The sequence below is a fragment of the Typopeltis vanoorti genome, chromosome 1, assembly GCF_054136105.1.
Source record: "Typopeltis vanoorti isolate ZY-2024b chromosome 1, IOZ_Tvanoo_1.0, whole genome shotgun sequence".
NCBI lineage: Eukaryota > Metazoa > Arthropoda > Arachnida > Uropygi > Thelyphonidae > Typopeltis > Typopeltis vanoorti.
In genome coordinates, this window is record NC_143549.1 from 34,644,367 (window position 1) to 34,670,747 (window position 26,381).

Here is a 26,381-nt window from a genome sequence, read left to right on the forward strand (position 1 = left end):
AAAGGAATGATCAAATATAGAGGTTGGCACTTCTGCATAATTCAGAAAGCCTGGTCAGGTGGTCAAATTCTGAACAATTAGAGTAGAGCACTCAAAGTTATCATCTACAAAAATGAAAATAAAACTGAATGTGAAAATTACATACAAATTTCTCTATTAAGTGTTCAGTAAGGTTTATGCAAGCATACTTTGAGAAGAGACTAAGAAAAATTATGGAAGAGAAACTTGGAAAAGAGCAAGCTAGGCTCAGGCCATACAGGGGTTGTCATGATCAGAATTTTATGTTACAACAAACAGCTGTGAAATTATGGGAATACTGCTGGCCTGGTTTGGCTGAGTCACTCCAACTAACAGGCTGTGTGTTCCAATCCTGTCATGGTATGGATGTTTATGATTGTCTTTATATAGTAGATGAAAACCTAAGAATAGCGATCTGAACTTCTTCCTCCACCTTTGCAACGAGTTGCCCTGTAATGTACTATGTACTAGGATCACTTGCATTGGCTAACGCTAGTATCGCCGATACTTTATAGTTTACTATATTCGGCAAGAAACTCTCTGATTCCAATCTTTGAGTTTCTTATTCGGTTTTAAAACTATGTGGGATTTAATATCCCCTAAATTTAAGTTAAATAAAAAGAAATAAAGTATAAAAAATAATATAATAAAAATTAAAAATTAACAAAAACAGAAAAACCCATCTTTCCAGACCAGTGATGTACTTTAAGTTCTGTCCATTACTTGGGTGGGGGGTCATGAAGGCTGATGAATTTGAACATAAATTTATGATTCAAATGACAGATCACTGTAAATTATATATTTAGTTTAATCCTTTATCCAAGTGTACACAAACAAAGTTTGTGCCTGAAGTATCTTCAGGACTGGGGCAACTTGTGGCAAAGGTGGACTAACTTCACATCACTTGGCTTAGTATCCCATAATGCAAAGCACATCTCCTTGCAGACATGTATAATGCTATGCATTATGAGAGGGTCATTACCCTGCTGGTTTCAACCGTTATTGTGGTCTCTTCATTTTCTTACACTTGCTTACACTTGATTAAACTAAATATATAATTTATAGTCTAACCAAGTGAAAAAACTTCCAACATCTTTCTCTAATCCAGAGTAATTTAATAATAATGTGTGACATCTTTTGGCAACTCATATAGGGAAATATGACTTCTGCATTGCTTCAACCTTGGTGTCACCTCTGGGTCTGGCTCCCCCTGAACAGACTTTCGGCAAGATAAGTACTTTGGTTTTCTTTCATTTGTTTTTTAATTTATTTTACTGGTGCTAGTGATGATTTTGGCCCCACTAGTGCTGGTTTCTTTTAACAAATATTAGGATTGCTGGTAGTGCAGTTAATATCTGCATTACGGGATTACTTTTAGCGGTATCACAGCCGCCATTTATAGTAGCTCAAACAAACATTTGCTGGTGGTGTAGAATTATTTCTGTATCACGGGATTATTTTATTCTCGGTCTTATGACTGAAAGTTTTATTCTTCCAATTAAACACAGAGGTTTAATTGGAAGAATTTTTTTTTTTCCCACTTGAGATAATGGTACCAATTCCTCCAAGGGCATGAACTCTAGGAATTGAAATTCCCGGATGTGAAGAAGCGAGACGGGTAACTAAGGTTTTAAAAGAGATAGTCGGCACAAAATAGATTTATTCTTTCACCCCTTATGGTGGAGGGAAATATTTAACTGTAGTTAAAGATGCGGAAAAACAAGGGACAAACTATTACTGAGTTTTACTTTTGAAGGCAGCACAGTTATTCTTGTAATGGTTGGGAGCCAGGTAAAAACAATAAAAATCAAAAGATTTCTGATGGAATATATAGAGAATAGTAACGAAATTCTTATACAGACATTTTTGAAATGGGGTAAGATTAGTAATATACGAAAGGGTTTGTCAAGTGAAGATCCAAATTGGTTTTCTGGTGATGTCACCTTCACAATGGATATGAAGACACCCGTACCAAGTTTTGTTAACATCAGTACAACCCAAGTTATGGTAAACTATCCCAGAGTACAATGTCAATGCCTGCATTGTGGTTCATATGATCACTTAGGTGGTAACTGTCCCAAATCTAAATGTTTCAACTGCATGGAGATCGGACATATTGCTAATCAGTGCCTCAAACCCTATCAGAAATGTGAAAGTTCTGAACACCGTGTTAACATCTGTCCTTTTAGAACTTTCACGGAGAGAGTGGGAGCTCCACCAATTAGAACACCATGTATATCAGAGAGGCATAATGCAGAGTTCCTGGATCTTCCAATCAGTCTAGTAAAGATGGTGTTTTTAAGCAAACCACACTTGGTAAAATCGCAAAAAGTGCGCAACCAAATCAGTTTGAAACTAGCCCCAAAATTCCAGATCTACAGGAGCAACTTTCTCAGTCAAATACTGATGGACATCAGTTGAAATTATCAATAATGAACCTAAAATAACAACTGAACAGGTACACAACAAAATGCAAAAACATTCAACTGTTCCACAAGGAGAAACTGGAGAAGAAACAGAAAAGCAAGTAACACAACTGAAAGAACTTAATATGCAGACAAGATCATCAAAAAGGAAAGACGAATTAATAAAAAAAATTGAAGATAAACAAAAAAATTAAACTGCAACTAAAAGAAAAAGAAATTATAAAAAAATGTAAAGATGGAGAACGCTGTGGATCATCAAATAAAAACTTTTCAGGCTCAGAAGAGTGCATGGATTATGAAGAACCAACTCATGCTAATAAAGAGAAAGCAAGAGATACAATTAAAGAAAATATAATAAAGTTGACTGATTCAAAGTTTTCTCAGTACAGTTATCATCTACATGAAAAGAAAATAACTAGCTTTCAAATAAAAAATGATAGCCATGAAATTGATGTAATGGAAAGCAACTGTAAAACACTGGAAAACAGTTTACAAGAAGCAGATTACTCAATTGCTTCTTCACAGATTGAAGACCTCATTGGGTTCATCCAAAATTTAGAAGTTAAAGACTTACCAGTCACATTTCAATAATCATAGCATCTCCTTTCTGCATTACTTCATTAAATGTACAAGGATTCCATAGGCAAATTAAACAAGAAACTATATGATAACTAATAATTAAGGAATTGACAGCGTACACTAGAAATATAAATTAAATAAACTTTAATATATACTTTCTGATATTTCGGCAAACATCACGTTGCCATCTGCTTGGGAACTTAATACAAAGACATGTGCACACAAGTACTACATAACAGCAAATGAGAACTGAAGCTAGGAAGCTAACGTTTTCCTAAAGTCCTGATGGGGCCCCCTGGCGGGCTATATTGGTAGTTCTTGGCCTTGGGCTGAAGTTCTTCTGCCCAAAGGCCAAATTAGTTGAGGTTTGGCATCATGTTCCTAAGGGCTGAGGCTGATTCCATGAATAGTCTTTCATATTTGAACTTGCTGCGGTGTATTACTGTGGCTTTCTTCCATCTTATTATGTGGCGAGTATCCAGAGAGTGGTCTGCAAGCCCCGAGTGGCTGTACTGGTGAAATCGGATGTAATCCTTGTGTTCTGAGATTCTGATATTTGCTGTCCTGCCTGTTTGGCCAAAGTAGGACAATTTACAGCTGCAAGGGACCTGGTATACACCAGATAGGTCTAGGTTGGATGTAGCCTATGTTCTCACAAAAGCAAAACCTCCAAAAACCAACATATCCATTAGTGAATACAAGTCACTACAAGAATTAAAGAAAAACAAAGAAATAGTGATCACCAAAGCAGATAAGGGGAACGCCACTGTGGTACTCAATCTTAATGACTACACAGGTAAGCTTAAGGCTTTACTATTAGATCGAGCCACTTACCTTCCTATTGAATACAATCCCACCAACTCTCAAATTAGAAAACTCCAGAGGCTCCTTAAGAAGGTCACTTCTTGGCCTGTGGAGATTACCAACAGACTGAAACCATATAACTCTAGACCCCCCCGCATATATGGGCTCCCAAAAATACATAAAGAAAATGTGCTATTACGTCCCATAGTGGATGGAATTGATTCCCCCACTTACAAACTAGCCAAGCATTTAGCCAAAGTGCTCTCACACTATACTGGCAACACACCATCACACATAAAAAAACTCAGCCCACTTCAAAGCCAGTATAGAAAACCTTACACTCCAACATAATGACGTAATGGTCAGTTTTGACGTCTCCTCCTTATTCACAAATGTCCCCCTCAAAGAAACCTTAGAGCTAATCCAAGCTAAATTTCCTCCCGATATCTCAGCCCTATTTCAGTTTTCAATGAACTCAGGCTATTTCGTTTGGCAGGAAAAATTCTACAAACAGATAGAGGGGACAGTCATGGGTTCACCACTTTACCCACCCTTGGCCAACTTCTTTATGGAGGCTTTTGAAGAGAAAGCCTTAAACTCAGCCCCACAAAAACCTACCATACGGCTTTGCTATGTTGATGATGTGTTTGCTATTTGGTCACATGGCCCGGATTCACTCCTCTCCTTCCTAACACACTTAAACAACCAACACCCTACAATCAAGTTCACCCTGGAAAAAGAGAAAAACAATGACCTCCCCTTCCTAGACACACTAGTCACCCGCCAACCTGATGGAACCTTGGTTTTTTCAGTTTATAGAAAACCCACCCATACAGGCAGATACATTCACCAACAACCCCCCCCCACACACACACAACAATATGGAGTTATTAAGACACTATCCAACAGGACAAAAATAATCTGTTCAAATGATCAAGCCCTGACCACTGAACTAAATCACATCCGTAACACTTTCTCAGCCAATGGCTATCCCCCCAAAAGAATCCAAAATATACTTAAACCAGTTATCCACAAGCCCCCTCCCCCCCCTCACAAAAAAGATTACTCTAAATCCATCACCATTCCCTACATCCAAGGCACCTCGGAAAAAATCAAAAAAATCTTAAAAAAACATGACTTGACCACTTGTTACAGACCATATAGAAAATTGGCATCCCTTATCCGCTCCACTAAAGACCAACCACTTCCCCTAGACCTATCTGGTGTATACCAGGTCCCTTGCAGCTGTAAATTGTCCTACTTTGGCCAAACAGGCAGAACAGCAAATATCAGAATCTCAGAACACAAGGATTACATCCGATTTCACCAGTACAGCCGCTCTGGGCTTGCAGACCACGCTCTAGATACTCGCCACAGAATAAGATGGAAGAAAGCCACAGTAATACACTGCAGCAAGTTCAAATATGAAAGACTATTCATGGAATCAGCCTCAGCCCTTAGGAACATGCTAAACCCCAACAAATTTGGATGCATAAGACTGCACCAAATTTGAGAAACATTTATCAGAAGAACTTCAGCCCAAAGGCTAAGAACTACCAATATAGCCTGCCAGGGGGCACCATCAGGACTTTAGGAAAACGGTAGCTTCCTAGCTTCGGATCACATTTGCTGTTATGTAGTACTTGCGTGCACTTGTCTTTGTATTAAGTTCCCAAGAAGATAGCAACGTGACGTTTGCCGAAATATTGGAAAGTATATATTAAAGTTTATTTAATTTATATTTCTAGTGTATGCTGTCAATTCCTTAATTATTAATTATCATGTTTAACCAGCGTATAAGCCTCTCTACAAGAAGAAACTATATGGAAACTTATGCTACGCCATAATATCAGGTTTTTGTTTCTTCAAGAAACATACTTCTGCAGATATAAAGATATAAAAAGTTAATAGATAGATATCCACTTCTTTCTTATTGGAGCTTTGGAAGATTTAACAGGGCTGTGGTAGGAGTTCTTATTCTTGCTTCCCCCCCTTTGGGTCATTCTGTAATATCCAAAAGGATGCAGAAGGGAGAATCTTGATTTTTACACATCCATAAACACTGTGAATTACATATCCACAGTATTTCCAAAAGATTGGAAATACTGTGGATGTGTACTAAGGTTTATAAATGTTAGAAAAAATAGGAGAACACCCCAGTAGTGGAAAAGTGGGATATGCACAGTTGAAAACATGTCTTGACAATGCTCAACTAGTAGCCATATGGAGGATTCTCAATCCTAATCTCAAGGCAGACACATACATGAATCAAGGTATTGGTACCCATATTGATTGAATTTATATCTCTTTTCCCTTATAAATAAGATAATTCAGATAAAACATCTTGACATCAACATGTCAGATCATAATCCAGTTATACTTAAGTTCCACTGTATGGAAAAAATAGAGATTTCTTCTGGACCATGGAGACTTCCACCAAATTTTCCGTTGATCTTTTCAACTAAATTCCAGACCCTCTGTTTGAATTGGAATAATGTTACCTGGAATTGGAATATGTGGTTAAAATTCAAACAAGCAGTAAAGCAGAATATGATAGAATGGGAAAGGAACAGGCTTTCCTCAAAAGGAAAAAGTTGAAAGACCTGTATAAAGAGAGAAGTTGGTTTGTAACAAATCAACACAATGATATAGAATGTAGCAACATTATTAGAAACAAGTAGAAGAAAGAAATTTTAAGATAAGAATACAACAGCATTTAGCAGATAACCCTTCAGCTACATTCTTCAATAGACAATTTACAAAACTTTGCAAAGAAAGGACTATCACTCAAATCTGTGTTGATGGAGAAGACATGTCTGCCACTAAAGACATCCTTGACTCTTTTCAAAAACATTACCAAAATCTGTTTTAAGACAATAGTGCTGTTGGAAATTATAACTCTTGGAACATTAACAGCTTTTCTGTTCATATCCAAGATGGGCTTGACAGTCCCATTACAGCATATGAAGTTGTCACAGCCTATAAAGAATGCCAGACAAGAAAATCCCCAGGACCTGATGGTTTATGGATAGAACTTTATTGTGAGGCCTGGGATTTTATTCTTCACATTCTAGTTACACTATTTAATTCCTTTCCCTCATCAGGACACATACCAAGTGAATATGTAGCAAGCCTCATTCCAAAACCTAATAGAGATCCCACCTTAATCAACAGCTGGAGACCTATTTCTCTATCTAATACTGACTTACAAGATATTTTTCTGCATTCAGGCTCAAAGTGGAAATGAGATACATAATTAAAAGCACACAGGTGTATGCTTTTTATTATGTATAATCATCAAAGTTCCAGGTCAAGCAGTAGAATTTAATCTATTTCTGCTACGTGATCTAATCTGCTTAGTTAACACGAAAAAGCAGTCGGTGGCAGTGCTATTAGTAGACCTTACTCAATCATTCGATAATGTTCGGCATTCCTTTCTATTTCACATCCTCCAGCAAATTGGTGTAGGTAAAAAACTACTATCTGTTATCAAAGGAGCCTATGCCAATTCAGCCACCAATTTAGCATATTAGCTCTTTAGTAAGAGGTGTGATAGATGAGAGTTTAACTAAATCGTACTTACCGGGTGTGAAATTTAAGGATGTAAGTGAGAGTATTAGGGTGCAAAAATAGAGGGTGAAAGAATTGATAGTTGTGGTGGGTACGAATGAATTGAAAGGAGATAAAATTTTTTATGAGAGAGGACTTGAAAGTATTGTTAAAGGTAGCAAAAGAAAAGAGTGACAGAGTTAGGTGGTGAGTCTGTTGCCGAGGTATGACAGAGAGGAGTTTAGAAGGCGGGCCATAATCGCAAATGACTTTATGTGCAGGTTATGCAGACAGTGTGGTGTGGAATTTGTGGATGTGTGGAATGAGTTTGATGGGTGAAAGGATTTGTACAAGAAGGATGGCCTGCATTTGAATGGATTTGGTGTGCGGAGACTGGAAAAAGTGTTGCTGAATGAAGTGAAAATGGATGTGCAGAACCAGGGAAAATGGATGTGCAGAACTAGAACTATCAAGAAGGGGGGGGGGGGAGTGGATATGCGGACATCAGTGAGACAGAAGAGTGTAAGAATGTATATAATGTACCCGAGCCAGTAATAAGGACAAGAAATCAGAATGGAATAGTTAGAATACTACATCAAGATAGAATACGACATCAAGATAGGGGTGGGACCTCTGCATTTCATGTATACTAATGTCAGGAGTATTAGGAACAAGAAGGAAGAATTTTTGGCCTTGATTGGCTCTTCCTGGCCACAGGTTATTGGCATTAGTGAAACATGGCTGACGGAAGATGATATAGTTAGTGGGATAGAATGTGTAGGTTATAGTGTGTTTAGGAGGGACAGAGAGAGAGAGAGAGAGAGAGAGAGAGAGAATAAAATGGGGGGAGGAGTGTTACTGATGATAGCTGATGAACTGCAACTAAGGAGAATAGAAGTTGTATTGCAGGATAGTGAAAAGAGCTCGTTTGAGGCTATTTGGTGTGAGATTGAGACTGGCAGAACAAAATAAACAGTTGGGTGCTGCTATAGACCAGGTGATGGAATAGATGGTGGAGATAGTATGCATAAACAAATTGATGAAATGAGTGGAAGTAGGGTAATTATTATGGGGGATTTCAACTATGGTAACATTGACTGGAAGGAGGAGAGGACACATGTGAGGAAGGAACTGGATTTTATTCAGTTACTAAAGGATAACTATCTGAGACAGCATGTAATAGAAAATACTAGGGGTTTGAGAGTGCTTGACCTGGTAATAGCATCTGAGAATTTGACTGTAATGAATATGACCATGTTGTCACCTATTGGTGAGAGTGATCATAAGTTCTTGACCTGGGAGGTGACTAAAGGTGTGGAATTTTCAATTAAGACAGGGTATATGTGGAATTACTGTGCTGGCAAGTATGGCAAGCTTAAGAGATTGCTTGGTTCAGTGCCATGACATGTAAAACTGCAAGGGCTGGATGTCGATAGAGCATGGGAAGCGGTCAAGATGCATTTGCAGGATTGTATACCTAGATTGTATGGTTGATTGTATACCTAGGGTCTGAATAGTAAAATAAGTAGGGGTTAAATGGATGAATAACATCATTAAGCTTGAGCTGCAAAAAAAGAAACAACTGTAGAGGGAATTTAAAGAGTAAGGTGACCTGCAGGCACACGAACGGTATAAAGCGTAGGTCAGAAGGGTAACGAGTGTGGTAAGAAAAGCAAAAGCAGATTATGAAAGAAAACTAGCGATGCAAGCTAAAGAGAATCCCAAACAGTTCTTTCAATATGCTGCAAGTAAAAGAAAAACTGTACACGGCAGAATGATTTTAAGGAATGCCGATGGCAAGGAGGTCACTGAATCAGTCGATATAGTGGAATTACTGAGTGAGCACTTTGCAAGAGTATATCATCCACGTGGTGACATTGAAAGAATGAAGGAACCATTAGTTTATACGGGAATTGTGGTGAATGAAGTGAAGGTGAATTACAGAATCTTAATGTGAATATATCTGTGGGATTGGATGGTATACCGCATCTGAGTCTCGGGTCTGGTTTAGTCCCAAAGGTGTGGAAAGAGGGGAAAATAGTTCCACTGCATAAAGGAGGATCCAACTACTGTTGCAAATTACCGACCGATCAGCATATCAGGAGTAGTTGTCAAGGTCTTGGAGAAAGTAGTCAGGGGAAAAATACAGGAATAGATTGATGAAAACGAGATACTGTATGGGGGACAGCATGGCTTTGTGAAGGGTAGATCATGCCTCAGTAACTTGCTCAAGTTTTATAACACAGTGACAGCTGAACTGGATAAGGGTAATGAGTTTACAGTGACACTGCTGGACCTAACTAAGGCCTTTGACAGGATACCACATGGAATTCTAATCCGAAAACTGCAATATATGGGAATGGATAAAGGGTTGGTGAGATGGATTGATGGGTGGTTGATGGAGAGATATCAGAGAGTAGTTTATTCAGGAGTAGAGTCCAAAAGATGACCAGTGACTAGTGATGTGCCGCAGGGTTCTGTTCTTGGACCACTGCTGTTTAATTTGCTCATTAACGATATAGGGAAGGATCTAAGAGGAGCGGTTCATTTGTTCGCTGATGATGCAAAGTTAGGTAGGGCAATAGTGAATGCAGAAGATGTCAAAATCTTGCAGGATGATTTGGATAGATTGGAGGTCTGGGCTAAGGACAATGGATGTCAATTTAATGTGACAAAAAGTATGGTTATGCATTTTGGGATGAAAAGATTAGCAGCAGTATACCACATTGGTAGAACTGTACTCCAGGAGATTGATGAGGCCAGGGACTTGGGAGTATTTTTGGATAGGGAGATGAAGTTTAGAGGGCACATTGCAAAAGTGGCTAAATCAGCTCATCAAATCACTTGGTTGCTGAAGAATACTTTGATGAGCAGAGATAAGCAAGTTATTGTTCCTCTTCACCGAGCCTTGATAAGACCTCATCTCAACTACTGTGCCCAGATTTGGTCGCCTAGGTTTCTTCTTGATGGGAAGGAGGCTGAGAGGATCCAGAGGTGAGTGACTAAGATGATAGCAGGTCTATGGAATGAACCTTACGAGAACAGGTTGAAGATTTGTGGGTTGCAGAAATTGGTTGATAGGCGGAAAAGAGGAGATATGATTGAAACATTCAAATTGCTGAAGGGTTTCTATAGGATTAATTCAGATGATATTTTTGAGATCAGGACTGGTGGTGGGAGGACTAGGGGACATCTATGGAAGCTGGGCAAGAGTGTGGTTAGTAAGGGTGTCAGAGCTCGATTCTTTACTTTTAGAGTGGTAAATGAGTGGAATAAGCTGCCAGAGTCTGTTGTGGGTGCTATGACAGTGAATGAGTTCAAGGCAAGGTAATGATAGATACTGTGAGAATGTCAAATAGTTGTGTGGACATGATGTTTAGGGCCTCCCTTGATGAGTCTAAGGACTCCTTGGAGTCGCTCATAGTAGTAATAATAATAATAATAATAATAATAATAATAATAATATGCTGATGATGTAGTTGGATCTTCGAAGGATAATGATTCCGTATATACAGGGTGTTCGGGATAAATTTGACAGTTTCGTAAGGAAAAAGAAAATCTTCTTTGTATCTATTAAATTTAATGAATTGACAAAAAAACATTACAGGCAGAGTTAATTACAATACTATCAACAAGATTTACTCAAAATAACCACCATTAGCATCGATCACAGCTTCAATTCTGCTTCGGAACCTCGAACAAGCTGATGCTACAGTCTCCCTGGGAAGGGCCGCAAAAACTGTTTTAATTTTATCCATTAACTGGGCTTTTGTATTACTGGAAGTGCGATTGGTGTCTTTTTCAACTGCGCCCCATACAAAATAAACCATGGGGTTAAGGTCTGGGGAGTTTGGAGGCCAAACATTTGGACTGGTGAAGTCGTAGAAATTTTCAGACAACCATTTTTGACTTTTCCCAGAGGTGTGGCAAGGGGCCGAATCCTGCTGCCATACATACGGCCTACCATTGGCTACCCTTGTTATCCAGGGCTTGACTACAGTTAGCAACTCCACGAACAAAGCCCGAATTCCAATGCCAGGGTTCTTCAACACCTGTTCCTGCAGATTTGCGAGGAATTCTGCTGTACGAACGCAATCAGATCGTCTGCTAGGGATCTTTCTTCTTGCTACATCCTCGTAGTCACCATTGCAAGTCTCTAGTTCAAGCCTGATTGTTTTTACTGTATTCAGGGAGCATTGGGCAGCAGTCGTAATATCCTTATTTTGATGGCGGGCACGAATCATCATGATACAAGTTATTCTCTTCCATGATTCAGGTGGGTTCCAGCTATCCATCCTTTCTGACATCTTGTATATGAATAAAGAAGGGTCCAAACTTTTAAATGAAGAGAAGTGTGTGTTAATACATGTAACTTACGGAAAAATATAATTAATTATAAATATGTCAAATTTATCCCGAACACCCTGTATATTTTTTGGTATTTTGGAAAAATTCAGCAAAAGCAGTGGATTAATTTTTAATGTAGACAAGAGAAAATTAAAAGTTTATGGAAAGTGGGATCTTGTAGGCATTCCTTTGGACTAACCCCAAAGAGAGAATCCGTCATTATACTTGGAATTCCCTTCTCCACTTACCCAATATTACCAGTCCAAGAACTTATATACAAGAACTTGGAAATGTTAGAAGAATGGAAAATAGGGCCAATCTCCTTTTCTTCTAAAGCCATAACCATAATCATAACCATAACCATACTCAAAACCATAATCTTTCCTGCTCAGTTGTACATAATAAATATTACAGACATCACAGAAGCTGAAGAAAAGCAATTATATAGTAAACCTCTGCAATTTTTTTGCTACAGCCGATATCAAGAAGTTAAAAAGGAATTTCTTCAACTATCAATGAAGCATGGAGGATTTGGACTTCAGGTCTTAAAATTCTGCTATTTAAGCAACACAGCTTCAAAAATCCATAAAATATTGCAAACTTATCACACATGTGAGACCTTCTCCAGTACTACTTGGATTTTCATCTTCCCCTGTTTGGAGTTAATGATTATAAAGGTGAGATTGTTCCTAAACACTACAACACTCTGTGCTTAACTCTCAGAATGCTAAAACACTCCAGAATTGGCATTCTTTCCATTAAAAAATGTAAAATTTGGTATAAAGAAATCTTTAATCTCTTTTGCTGCAGAGTTCCAGTTGGGTACTGACAACAATATTTTGTTTCATAACTTGATGAAGTTCCATTGGTACCCTAACAGGAAGGATCTTGCTTGGAGAATTGCATATAGTCAATGTCAATGCCATCAAATGGAGGTACTTTAACATTGGAGATCCAATCGGTGATATCTGTTACCAATTGGAAACAGTAGAACATGCATTCTACAGCTTCCCTCTTGCTCTGCGTATTTGGAGCAGATTATGTAACGTGTTGGGCATGCCACTATTTACAACAGAACAGATTATTTTTTTTACAATACCCACCACCTGTCAGTAATGGGAAGAGAATTTGATTTTTATAATTAATGAATTAAAATACCATTTATGGAAGGTTAGAAAAAAACATGGATTTGAAAACCAGCAATATGACATCAAGAATGCTTTATAATATTGTATTGTAAATATTTTATTGTTCAGTGATGTTTTTTGTATTTAGAAAGAAGCATTCTAGGATATATCAATTTATCACTAGATGGTGTAGACTACAACACATTATGCAGTATTCAACAGGGGGTGGGGTACTTTGAACAACCAAAAGACCAATTTCAATTGGTCTTTTGGTTGTTCATCTATGTGATATTGGTGAAAAAAGGAAAACTGGTAGCCTTTGGCTATATGATGATATAAAACAGCTGAGGCCTTTTCTCTCTCTCATGCTATCTATCTGTCTTTTTTTTTTTTCTCCTAATACTATCAGGCTCTCTTGCACCCCTATACTAACTACTCTAGGCCTATGATGAGCAACCCTTTACTTTTTCACCTCAATAAAGGTCAAATCCGGTCTGGGCGGTTACCCTTCCCATAATGCATGGCATTACACATGTCCGCAAGGAGATGTGCTTTGCATTATGTGATACTAAGGCAAGTGATGTGAAGTTAGTCCATATTTGCCATGAGTTGCCCCAATCCTGAAGATACTTCAGGCACAAACTTTGTTTGCTTACACTTAGATAAAGGATTAAACTAAATATATAATTTATAGTCTAACCAAGTGAAAAACTTCTGACAGCTCACTGTGTGACTATGTGTAATGGTTTATTCTTATATTTTATCTATTTTTTGTTCCTTAAGATTACTTTTAATTTTAATTGTAGCTTCTCTGTATCCATACAATAAATAACTGTAATATGAGCAATACAGGCATAGGATTTAATGTTGGTTGCTGACATTTATGGTGACAAAATACATACTTTAGCAATCTGCTATTATAGATCAGGGTATGCCAAAAAGGAGTGTGAACTGCACAGAAGGATACAAGTTGGACTAATATTATGGATAATTTTGATGGTGGAGATATAAACTATGAGAAGGAGAAAGATTGCAAGAGGAAAAGAGATTTATAGAGTTTATTGAGGGAACAACTTTCTTAAACAGCACATTATGGAAAAGGAACTTGTGGTACAAGAATATTAGATATGGTAAAAGAATCTGTGTATGCCTTCAGTTAGTGAAGGTGATCGTGTAGGAAGTTTAATGGAGTATTAAAAGCACAAGGATAAAAAGCTAATTTTAATACTTCCAATATTTTGTCTCAGTCATCAAGACATATTCAGGGACTACAAATAACACTTGTAAAACACACAGACACATACAAAAAGACAACACAATACTTAACGAAACACGGGGTTAACTGTAAAGTTCTAACTAGGTGGTGAATCCTCTATAGGTGTTTGTAGGTGGTCTAGGATGTAAATTAGGACCCTCCAACAATTAGTTTCCCAAATTTGGGTAAATTTTATGCACTATAGTTCAAATATGGTTGATTTCTAAGTGCTACTTCAGATTGCAAAAACAGTCTTTCCTTTTTAAATTTATTATGGTGGAGCATGGTGATTTTCTTCCAGAAGATCATGTGAGTTGTGTCCAATACATGATTTGCAAGGCCAGTCTGACCATAGTCGCGATTGCAGATTACAGATAGTGGCAGATCTACCTGTCTGAAGTAAGCCAACTTGCAGGATCAGAGGACTTTATATACTCCAGGCACTGAGAGAAGAGAGAGAGCTGATCTTTGGTAGAACAGATAAGAATAGCAAGTTTCTGGTTGGACTTAAAAGCTGTGTAGAGGTTGAACTTTCAATGTGTGCCAGGTGTAGGGAATGGTGTTTCTGAAATCTTTCTAAAAGGATGGCAGAAGAATGGGGGAAGAACTGATATATATATTTTTTTAATTTGCAGCTGTGCCATGGTATGAAAAACTGCATGGCAGAGGAATCAACAGTGCATGGGAAGTGGTCAAAGGGTGAATGAAGGAAGCTATAATTGATGACATCCTGAGAGTTAAAAAAATAAATGGATGAACAAAACTTTAAAGTAAGAGATACATAAAAAGAAATGCTATGGAAACAATATTGGTTAAATGTGATGACCAGGGTAAGGAGAAGGCCAGAGATTGCACCTTCCTCACTATGGTGTGGAGGCACCTTCCCCGCCATTGTAAGGAGGGTAGAATCAGACTGTGAAAAGAATTCACTGAACAGGTCAAAAGAAATCAGATCGAATTTTTCTGCAATGTGCAGAATGAAAGGAAGAATGATAGAGAAGAAACATTAGTGAATACAAATGTAATGGAAATGGATGGGTTGTTAAGTTATCATTTTAAGTAAAGTAGACATTCTAGACAGATTCATAAGTTCTGAAACCAAGGTGGTATGAAGAGACAAAAGTGGATGAGGTATTAAAGATATTGTAAGATGGAAACACAGCCATGAGATTGGATTGCATATCAATACATGTACTGCAACTGAATTTTTGTGAAGACATTGAACGGGATTTCATATGGGAGGCTGCTATGAAACTCAAGAGGGTGGATATAGAAAATAGGAAGATGAAATGGATAGGATAATGGCTAATTGAAAGTATTAGAAAGCGATATATGGAAGTGTTGATCTAAGAAAAAGTGGTTGGCCAATGGGGCACTACATGGATCTGTTATTAAATCATTATTCAACTTGTATGCTGATGATGAAAAGTTGTACCAGATGATAAAAAGAGAATATTATTATTATTATTATTATTATTATCAACACCCGACCTCCATGGAGTCAGAGACTCATCGTGGGAGGTACTCACTATTGCATGCAGTGCTCATCCAACCACGTCTTAAACTGATTCAATGTGTCCACATCCACAACCCACTCAGGCAATACATCCCACTCACCAACCACCCTCCATGCAAAGAACCTGCTTCTCACTCCTTTGCTCACAGTCTCCAGCAATGGCCTCTTGTTCTACTTCCCTCTCCAATTCTATGAAAAATCTCTTCCATGTCTACCTGATAACAACCCCTGACCAGTTTATATGTCTCAATCATATCCCCCCACTGCCATCCTCTTATTCACGAGGCTCTGCAACTTACATTTCCCTCAATCTGTCCTCGTACTCCACATTCCAAAGACCACTGACTACCTTTATGAATCTTCTCTGTACCCTTTCCAACATATCCTCATCACCATGAAAACCCGGTGACCAAATCTGTGCACAAAAATCCATATGAGGCCTGATCAAAGCCTTATACAATGGAATCATAACCTCTCTATTTCTGCATGTCAGGGCTCTCCGTATCATTGCCATTATTCGATGTGATGTCTTCACAACTTGTGCAATGTGGCCCCTGAATTTCAGGTCCTTGTCCACCATCACACCTAGATCTCTCATCTCCTCTACTTCTGTTAGAGTTTCCCCAACAAGTGTATACTTGGCATCCCATCGTTGCTTACCAAATCTCAAAACCTTACACTTGGCAACATTGAACTGACAGTTCCACTTACCTGCCCATTCATGCAATCTATTCAAGTCCTCTTGTACGGCATTAACATCAGCCTGACTGTGCATTGCTCTCCCCAGTTTTGCATCATCTGCAAACAGCTGGATATCACTAGTTAATCCCAACCCAATATCATTAACATACAAATGGAACAACAATGGCCCCAAAACTGACCCCTGTGGCACACCACTGGTGACCTTTCTCTTTCAAGATATTGCATCCCCATATACAACTTTCTGATACCTATATGACAGCCAGTTTCTGATCCAACACAGAAGTCTTTTATCCAATCCCATCACTTTCAATTTAATTAAGAGCTTGTCATGTGGCAGTCTATCAAAAGCCTTTGCAAAATCCAAGTACACCACTGTATATGCATCGCCTCTGTCCAAGCTATTTGTCACCTTGTTATAGTACATAAGTAAGTTAGTGAAACATGATCTCCCCTTAACAAACCCATGCTAATAACCAGAGAATACTGCTGTTATCAACCCATTTCTGTATCCTACTTCTCACCAATCTGTCCAGGACCTTCACCACAACTCCAGATATACAGACCAGTCTATAATTTGAAGCTACAGCCTTAAGCCTACAGATAAAGCCTTATACCTTTATGCAGTGGAACAATTTTACCATCCTTCCACTCCCTTGGAACCTGTGCTGTTGCAAAACTCTTGTTAAACAGGCATGCCAATGCTACTGCCAGTTCCCTGGAACATTCTCTTAAGATGCATGATGACATTTCATCAAATCCTATCGCCGTATTAACATCAAGGTTATTTATTTCCTCAAATACCTCCTGCTCACTCACAATTAAACTATCCTCTCCTATGTCCTATACACTCAAGCTCCTCATGATTCCACCCTGATCAGGATGAAACACACTTATAAACTGATCACTGAATATCTCAACAATGTCTTCTGCAGCAGTTACCATTGTACCACTTTCATCCCTTAACTTCATCTTTCCATGATCATTCTTCCTTCTACTTGCCACATACTATATTAGATATATCTAAAATATATTTAAAATATCTAAAATATTAGATATATCTAAAATATATTTAAAATATCTAAAATATTAGATATATCTAAAATATATTTTTAGATATATTTTTTAGATTTATTACTATGGATGATTTTTATTTATTTATTTATGGATTAGATTTATTACTATGGTAACTTCTGCAGCAGTTACCATTGTACCACTTTCATCCCTTAACTTCATCTTTCCATGATCATTCTTCCTTCTACTTGCCACATACTATATTAGATATATCTAAAATATATTTAAAATATCTAAAATATTAGATATATCTAAAATATATTTTTAGATATATTTTTTAGATTTATTACTATGGATGATTTTTATTTATTTATTTATGGATTAGATTTATTACTATGGTAACTTCTGCAGCAGTTACCATTGTACCACTTTCATCCCTTAACTTCATCTTTCCATGATCATTCTTCCTTCTACTTGCCACATACTATATTAGATATATCTAAAATATATTTTTAGATATATTTTTTAGATTTATTACTATATAAAATATAAAAAATATAAAATATAAAAAACTGTATAAAATATATACATAAAATATATTTTAGATATATCTAATATATCTAAAAAACTCTCTAGGGTTTTTCTTAGCCTGATTTGCCAATTTCTGCTCATACTCTACTTTTGTTTTCTTTACTAACTGAGTCAGTCTCCTGGCTTTATATTCTTCATGTGACTGCCATTATTCATCTTGTACTTCCTCCAAAGTACTTTCTTTTTCCAGATTTCATGCTTAAGCTCCACATTCATCCATTTTACACCAACCTTATTCAGCCTTTTGGCCTTTGGGATAGATTCGTACATTGATGCTGTTATGTATTTCTTTGTAAGTTCCCATGCAGCATTTATTTCCTTACCGCTCAAATCCTCGTTCCATGTTATAGCTCGAAGTTGTCTCCGAAGCTTGTCATAATCACCAGCCTTATAATTCCATATATATCCTTTCAAAAGTCTGCATATGACTAGCCACAACACAGGCAATCACTTCATGATCACTCTCACCAACTGGAGGAAAATGTGAAATCCCTCTAACAATTACATCCTCTGATGAAATGATGAGATCTAGAATTCTTGATCCTCTTGAGAAATTCACTTTCCTTATTCCCAAATGCTATCTCTTCATTCCAATCTATACTGCCATAATTAAAATCACCCATAATAATTACCCTTCCTTTGTTCACTAATCCAAGTTGTTTATACATTTCTTCATCACCACCTTCCACATTCCCAGGCCTATAGCAACATCCAATTAAATATGTCTTCCTCTCAACCTCCATGTTACACCACACTGCCTCATAACCATATCTGATACGTAATTCTTGAACCGACTTGAACCAACTGATTCTGTATGTAAATGTTAATGATGTCATTAACATTTACATACATAAGTGTCAGTTTAATGGTGCTCAGTTCAACACTGCATTCTTTCCCAATAATAATAATAATAATAATTACTAAATCTTTTCAATAGTCCCTTCAAAACATTTTGTTGTTTATCTTGTATTTCTTTCCAAAATACTCCCATGATTTTTAGCTACTTTTATGAGGATGGTCTGAAAATTTCATTGGACTAACAATGAAAAAAAAAAGGATTTATAATTTCGAAATTATCTTTATTTTTCAACATAATCTCCCTTAAGACTAATACATCTATTCCTGCGATGCTGCAGTATCATTATCCTGTCTCTGTAGTAGTACTCAGTAAGATCTGCAAAATACCCCTCTACAGCTGCAATCACTTCTTGATTCAAAGAAAATCGCTGACCAGCGAGGAAGAATTTTAGTTTCAGGAAGAGACAGAAGTCAGATGGAGCCAAATCTGGGGAATAGGGTGGATGTTCCAACAATCATAGCGCAGATTCCTTAATTTTCCATTGCCAAAACACCTTTGTGGGCAGGTGCATTGTCCTGATGAAAGATGATTTTTTTTTCTGCAAACCAGGTCATTTCTCACGAATTTTTTCATCTAGTCTGGTTAAAAGATCGGAATAATATTCCCCAGATATTGTTTTACCCTTTTCAAGATAATTAATAAACAAAATGTTTTAGCATCCCAAAACACCAATGCTATGACCTTTGCTGCTGATGGAACCGACTTCATCTTCTTTGGTGCTGAACAACCGGCTTCTGTCCACCGTTTTGACTGCTGTTTGTATTCTGGTGTGTCATCCATAGTAATAAATCGACACACAAAATCAGTTTTATTCTTGTTAAAACACTCCAAGCACTGTTCAGAGATTTTCATGGAAGTGCATTTTTGATCTACTGTAAGCAAGCGTGGCGCCCATCTTGCACAAAGCTTTTTCATTTGCAATTCTTCATGCAAAATATATCCTACATGTTCTTTTGAAATGCCTATAGTCTCAGCAATTTCATGCACTTTGATTCGTCAATCATCCAATTCCATATCATGCACTTGATCAATGATTTCTGTTGTTACACGTTTTGGACATCCTTCACGTGGATCATCTTCAAGGCTGATACGGCCATGTTTAAACTTGGCAGCCATTTCTTATTGTTGAAAATGAAGGAGAAGAGTGCTCGTAAACTTTTACGAACTTTGAATGAATTTCGTAAAAGTTTTTTACGAAATGCCAAAGAATTTCTTTTGGCATTAAACCTTATTTTACAAAAAATTTTATAACTTCACAATACTTAATTTTATCCATTTCAAGATAACACTTTTGCTTCAGACAGCTGTATAAAACAAACTACTTGATGGAATGACTTGCAATTTCACATGGATGCTTATGACAGATGTATGAACTTCCTCCTATCCTTCTCATCTGTCTAAGATGAGTTGAGTCCCCTACTAATGAGGGGTTACTGGCATATTAATGCAGCCAGTTCACCACTCCTCTGCTGCATCCCCTAAGGGTGATATTCATGACTGTAATCCATGTGTGTTCGCGGGACCGGTTTGCCTGCTTGCGGGATGAAAAAACCCAGATAAACTGGGGGCGGGGGACCTTGCTGTCCATGCCCAAGACTGACTAACTTGGCTATGGCTGAGAAAGATCCTTAAACTCTTCTCGTCATCAATGGGAATCGAACCTAGGACACTCCTTCCCTAAGCATATGATTCCGAACCGCAAAGCCACTAGGCTAACCATGCCAATAGTATTGCCATCTATGGTCAAGGCCGAGAATTTTTAGACTACCCTTGTAAAATAGCTTTTTTTACATTTTTCTCTGTATTTTCTAAAGGTGCATACTAGCTCACTTAAATAAGTTAGCCAGATATTTTTGATATGATTTCTCTTCTTCTTCTTCTTCTCCAGGTGCACCTTGTTTTCACCATGAAATTCTGATTTCCGTCCCTGCAGACATGCTCACTAGAGAGCTTTCCCAGCTGAATGAATAACTCAACCAATTAGTCAATGTTTTCTTCAGCTTTTACCATTGTTTGGTCCTTGTTTTCCAACTCATTTGTCTTCAGTAATATTTGTGTGTGTTATGTTGTTCCCCACCAGGAGGTCACAAGACCTATTACAGTACAGTGCCATGTGTGGGCATGGACAAAATTAGAGTCTACAGTTCACTCATGAAAGTTGCTTAACTCTGATTCTTTTTAAAACTTTTATACATATTCTATACTACATATTTCTTATGGTCTCAATAAATCATTGCATAAGAAGGATTTTGCCAATTTAGGTTTCAGTAGTTCCTCAGGCAGCTCTACCTGATTTTCATTGATCCTTTCGTACAGCTGCAATGCCTACTTTACTTTTATTGAGAATGTTTCCCACATCTGACTTTTGTTTGCCATGATTTTGTAATGAAAACAACAGCATGGGGAGAGTTTAATTAGGGCAGTAATTTTTGATATATATATCCACTATGTATTATCATAGTGAATATATATATATATATATATATATATGTTAAAGATGCCAAGCTATTTTAAACTTGGTTTTACTCCATTTCCCAAGTAAGCAAAAGACAAATAAGTCAAGTTTGCGCCTGCACGTATTGCAAGTCTAGCTGATCCTCAAAGTAGTGCAAGTCAAGGCAACTCATGGTAAAGCTAGAATAAGCTCTGATCACTATTCTTAATTACCCTTAATGCACAGCCCGTCTCCTTGAGGAGATGTATGATGCTATGTATTAAAGGCAAGGGGCCACTACCCAGACCAGTTTCGACTTTATTGAGGTCTCATCAGTGGGAGCCAGGCTAGAAATACCAAGATTTTAGTAATACAGAGCTTATAAGTATTTTACCAGAACAAGTTACCATAAGGTGTTTTAACCTTATTAAATAAAAATCTCAGGATGAGATATAAATGTAGAAAGTATTTTACATGCAGGCGCAAACTTGACTTATTTGTCTGTTTGCTTACTTGGGAAATGGAGTAAAACCAAGTTTAAAATAGCTTGGCATCTTTAACATTTATTATACCCAAGGTAAAATACTTTCTATATATTTCTCTCTCTCTCTCTCTTTCTATTCTATTCTATTCTAGAGAGAGAGAGAGAGAGAGAGAGAGAGTCCTATTATTATTATTATTGTTATCTATTAGGTTACAAAATTAAATTAAGCTGGAGAGCAAGATGTTTACAAAAAGGAAAAAAATTAATAAATATTAGATAAAAATAAAAGATTACTTATATAAGTATCTATATAAATCACAACCAACTAGTATGGATAGTGGCCAATAAAAGTTGAAAAATTGTTTAGAGTCCTAAAGTCAGGGTTTGCTGGAAACTAAGTGGGCTGAATGTGTGCCACCCAAATTTTTGGGGTTTTTAAGAGGAGCCACCTTTTACAAGAGGAGGTGGAAACAACTCTGAAAGACATTCAATCTCTGTGAATGTTCTGGCTGATGTGTGAAAATCCTGCCTGCTCAGAAGATGAGTTACTTCACGAAAAGGAGAAATACAAATCCATCTCAGATGATTTGGACCAGACTTTTTCAGAGCTTACTAGTTATTAAGAGTATTGCTTGCTTATCAGCTTGTGTATTTGTATGTGAATTCCACTTTCCATGGAATTAGAAACAGCTTTCATCATCAACGCCTTCAAGAGGAAATTCGTTGACAAGAGGAAGCAGAAGGTGAAGTTGCTGCTTTGAACAGACGTATCCAACTCATAGAAGAACGTCTCAAAATTGCAACCCAGAAGCTAAAGGAAGCATCACAAGCAAATGATGAGAGTGAAAGTATCAGAAAACCCTTGGAAATCGTACAAATATGGAAGATAACCGGATAATCATGTTAGAAAGCCAGTTAAGACAGGCTCATACAATTTTTATGTCACATTATTGTTAAGATTAGGGTGGTTTATCAAAATTTCACAGGCTTCTTTAAATTTCCGATAATACCAGGTTTTTGTATGATGTAAGGAGCAAGTACTTTTTCAATCAATTTGGTGTAGGGTGTTAAGAGCGTGATCTGAGAGAGGCCTGCTTCACCAAAATTGTTAAATTTAATGTGTTGTTTGTGCTCTTTTATTTACAGATAGGGACTGTACGTCCAGTTTCCCCACTATAAGATAAGTTAGAGGTGTAATAGATGCTATAAACTCCAGGATGTGCCAATGGGGGGGGGGGGATCCTTAGAGGAGTTGAATATGTTTTTTAATTTTAAAGGTGGTGGTTTAAAAGTGGCATTAAGATTGTAATGGTGTAGGATTAGTTTTACTCTAACACAATAGTTGTTTCCATAATTTTCATAATGTCTACTGCTTCTCCCTTAACTGAAAGGTTGGTTGATTGGCAGAGCCTCTGCTACTAATGGCTCAGTTAAGTAAGTTTGAGTGCGGTTAGTAGTTGAAAAGGGGACCAATCGTTCGATGCTATTGGCACACTCTCCCTCGATGAGTCTTTGGACTCCCTGGAGGTGTCAAATAATAATAATAATAATAATAATATTAAGTTAAGGGGATTATCGTAGTAATGATATCAGTATAATTAATTTGGTATCAGTTAAACCCAAAATGTCATCCTTGTTTAATGTATATATGGATGAAGAGCAGTTTGAGAAGATGAGGATAGGACATAGGCAAAAAAAAAAAAAAAAAAAAAAAAAAAAAAAAAAAAAAAAAAAAACTTGGTTTTCTGCAATCCCTATTGGATATGCAGAAGTCACTAGTTATCCTCTGAAATAATTTTTTTTCTATGTACCAATTCTACAACTGGCTTTATACAACAAATTAAACCTAAAGTATTAATTTATATAAAATTATTTAAACAATCAACCTACCTTCCATGTAGCAGCATTTCTACGAAAGTAACAAAAAGTAGTTGTAAACCAGTTGTAGATCTCATTAAGGGTTAACTGTTTCTCAGATGCTTCAATGATAGACTATAAAAGAGAAAGAATCTTCTATAGCCTTAAAACTTAGTTGATATGTTAGAAAAATAATTTAAGCAAAATATAAATTGCTTAAGTAAAAGAGACATGATATCAAAAAAAGTGTTCAGTGAATATATAGGGTGGCCCATAAGTCACAAAGGGAGTTTAAAATGTGAATAACTTTTTTCATTATTAAGGAACTCTCCAGGTTCTATCCAGAAATTGCACTAATAACTTTCAAATAACATGTATGCTAACTTGTTTTTTTACAAAGTGAAAATTAGCTGAAGGTGTAACATGTGACTGCTTGCTACTGCAGCAATTACTAGCTATTGTTTGTTTTACTTATAATCTTTAAAAGTACCTATGGTATAACAATCAAACAACAAAAATAACATGATAACCAAAGTAATAAACTTTAATGAAAAGCAGGTGTCAAAGAACAGAAATGCAAGGTAAACACACAATCAGTTTACCAATTAAAAACAGTTGCTGAGTGACAGAATAACAATTTTAAAAAACTATTTTTGATATTTACATAAGAAAAGAATCTCCCAAACCTTTGAGAGAGAGAGAGAATCATTCATTCAGATTAGGCTAGTGTATAAGGACTTCACAACTTTCTATGGAAAGGCATTCATATTTAAAACTGCTTCTATGGAGAAGACTGTGTTTAGTATTAATACTGAACTGTGCCAAACCAAACTTTTGATGATGAAAGTTTTTTCACGTGCTTATATAATAAATTAAAGATGCCAAGAAATTATATTCTTGGTTTCATCTTTATTATTATTATCCCAAGATCCCACAGAGTCAAAAACTCAACTAGGAGATCCTTTTGTCACATACACACGGCTCATCATACCTGAAAATAAAGATAACAAAGTGAGTATATTAAAGATGACAGGTTAGTTTTACCCTACATGACTAGTCGTTGTGATAGTAATTCTGCTCAGTACAAGAGGAACCTCAGGTTTGGACACTTGGTACATGTGTTTGGTCGAGTGACCAGTGGTGCAAAGCTACCACCCGTGGGATTATGATTGAATGCCTTTAAGTTAGAATCCCGTCTAGCCACTGCAACGATACTGTATGTGCCTTGTGCATTAAAAGGCAGCGCTATCTGGAGTTGTTTTCATACTGTCACTGTGCAATTGCTCTGCCGATGAGGACACTACAATGGAAGCATCAAGGCAGCCATTGAGACTATGCGGTAGCTGCTTCCTACACCACACCATTCAGGTGTGACATGTGGGCACCAAATCGTCCACAGACGACCTAGGAACTGGTCTGGGTGTCGTGCTTAGAAGACCAGCCACCATACTGCGATTTATTGAATTCCAATCATTCACAACTCTGCATGCAAAAAAATACAACTTCCAGGGATGAACTCAGCTTCTCTCCTAATCTCGCACTGCTATCTGTAAAACCTCTTCAACACTGATCCTATAACAACCTTTTACTAACTTGTAGGTCTCTATCATATCACCTCTCTTCTTCCTATCCACTAAACTCTGTAAATTGCATCTTCTCAACGTTTCCTCATATTCGAAATTCCAGAGATCAGAAATGACTGACTACCTTAGTCAGTTGCCTCTGGATATTTCCAACATCTCTTTGTCCTTTTGAAAACCAGGTGACCAAATCTGTGCACAGTAGTTCATGTGTGTGTGCGTGTGTGTGTGTGTGGCGTACTAAGAGTCTTATACAATGGAACAAGAATCTACTTACTTCTACAAGTCAGTGTCATCCACATCATTCCCAGAATTCTTTGTGTTGTCCTCACAATTTTGGCAATGTGTCCCCTAAATTTTAGATCCTTATCCACTATCACCCCAAGATCTCTTATTTCCTCCGCCTCCAACAATTATCTCCACCCAGCATAAATTCTACATCCCATCTTTGTTTCATAAACTTTAAAACATTACATTTTTCAACACTGAACTCACATCTCCATTTTCGTGCCCATTCACTTAATCTATTCAAGTCTTCTTATAAGGCCACAACATCTTCTCTACTATTCATTGTTCATCCTAACTTTGCATCATCTGCAAACAAGTGAATATCCCCCATCCAAATCTTCACCAATATCATTAACACACAGCTTAAACAGAAATGGCCCAAATATAATCTGATCTATATATATATATATATATGTGATGAATGATGAAGCCTATTTCTCTACAGACTGCAAGGTGAAGGCCTCTCCCACTGAGGGAGGTTTTGGGTCTACTACTCCCATGGTGACCCACTCCATATTGGGAGAGTGTATCTATATTTGGGTGATATGCATGAACCTGCAGCCTCTTGGCTGGAGAGCAGATACGCTAACCACTCAGCCAACCAGGCCAGTAATATATATATATATATATATTTTTTTTTTTTTTTGAATAAAGTTGGAGATAAGTTACCTGCCTCTCTGACACCCTGATTTATTTTGGTCTCTTCTGTTAATTTATACCTAACTGTAACTATGTTTTTGTACTTTTATATAAACTTTGTACCTAATGAAATGGATATCCTTGTTTTTTTCTTCATATTCCACACTTTTTCTCTATGTATTTCATCAAAAGTTTTCTTGTAATCTATAAAGGCCATATTATTATTAGTAGTAGTAGTATCATTCAGAACTCCATGCAGTCAAGAGACTCATCATGGGAGGTCCTTCCTAGGAAACACAAAGTCTATCATACCAC

At 37.1% G+C, this 26,381-nt stretch overlaps 1 protein-coding gene across 1 annotated transcript in view; it reads right to left on the reverse strand.

Annotated features, from left to right (window-relative positions):
* LOC150109884 (forkhead box protein P1-like) overlaps nt 1-26,381 on the reverse strand; it is a 589,350-nt gene that overhangs the window by 44,188 nt on the left and 518,781 nt on the right. Inside the window, exon 12 of the mRNA XM_090397192.1 lies at nt 23,593-23,694. Coding sequence (XP_090253318.1) covers nt 23,593-23,694 — 102 coding nt within the window. The remainder of the gene's footprint in view (nt 1-23,592; nt 23,695-26,381) is intronic.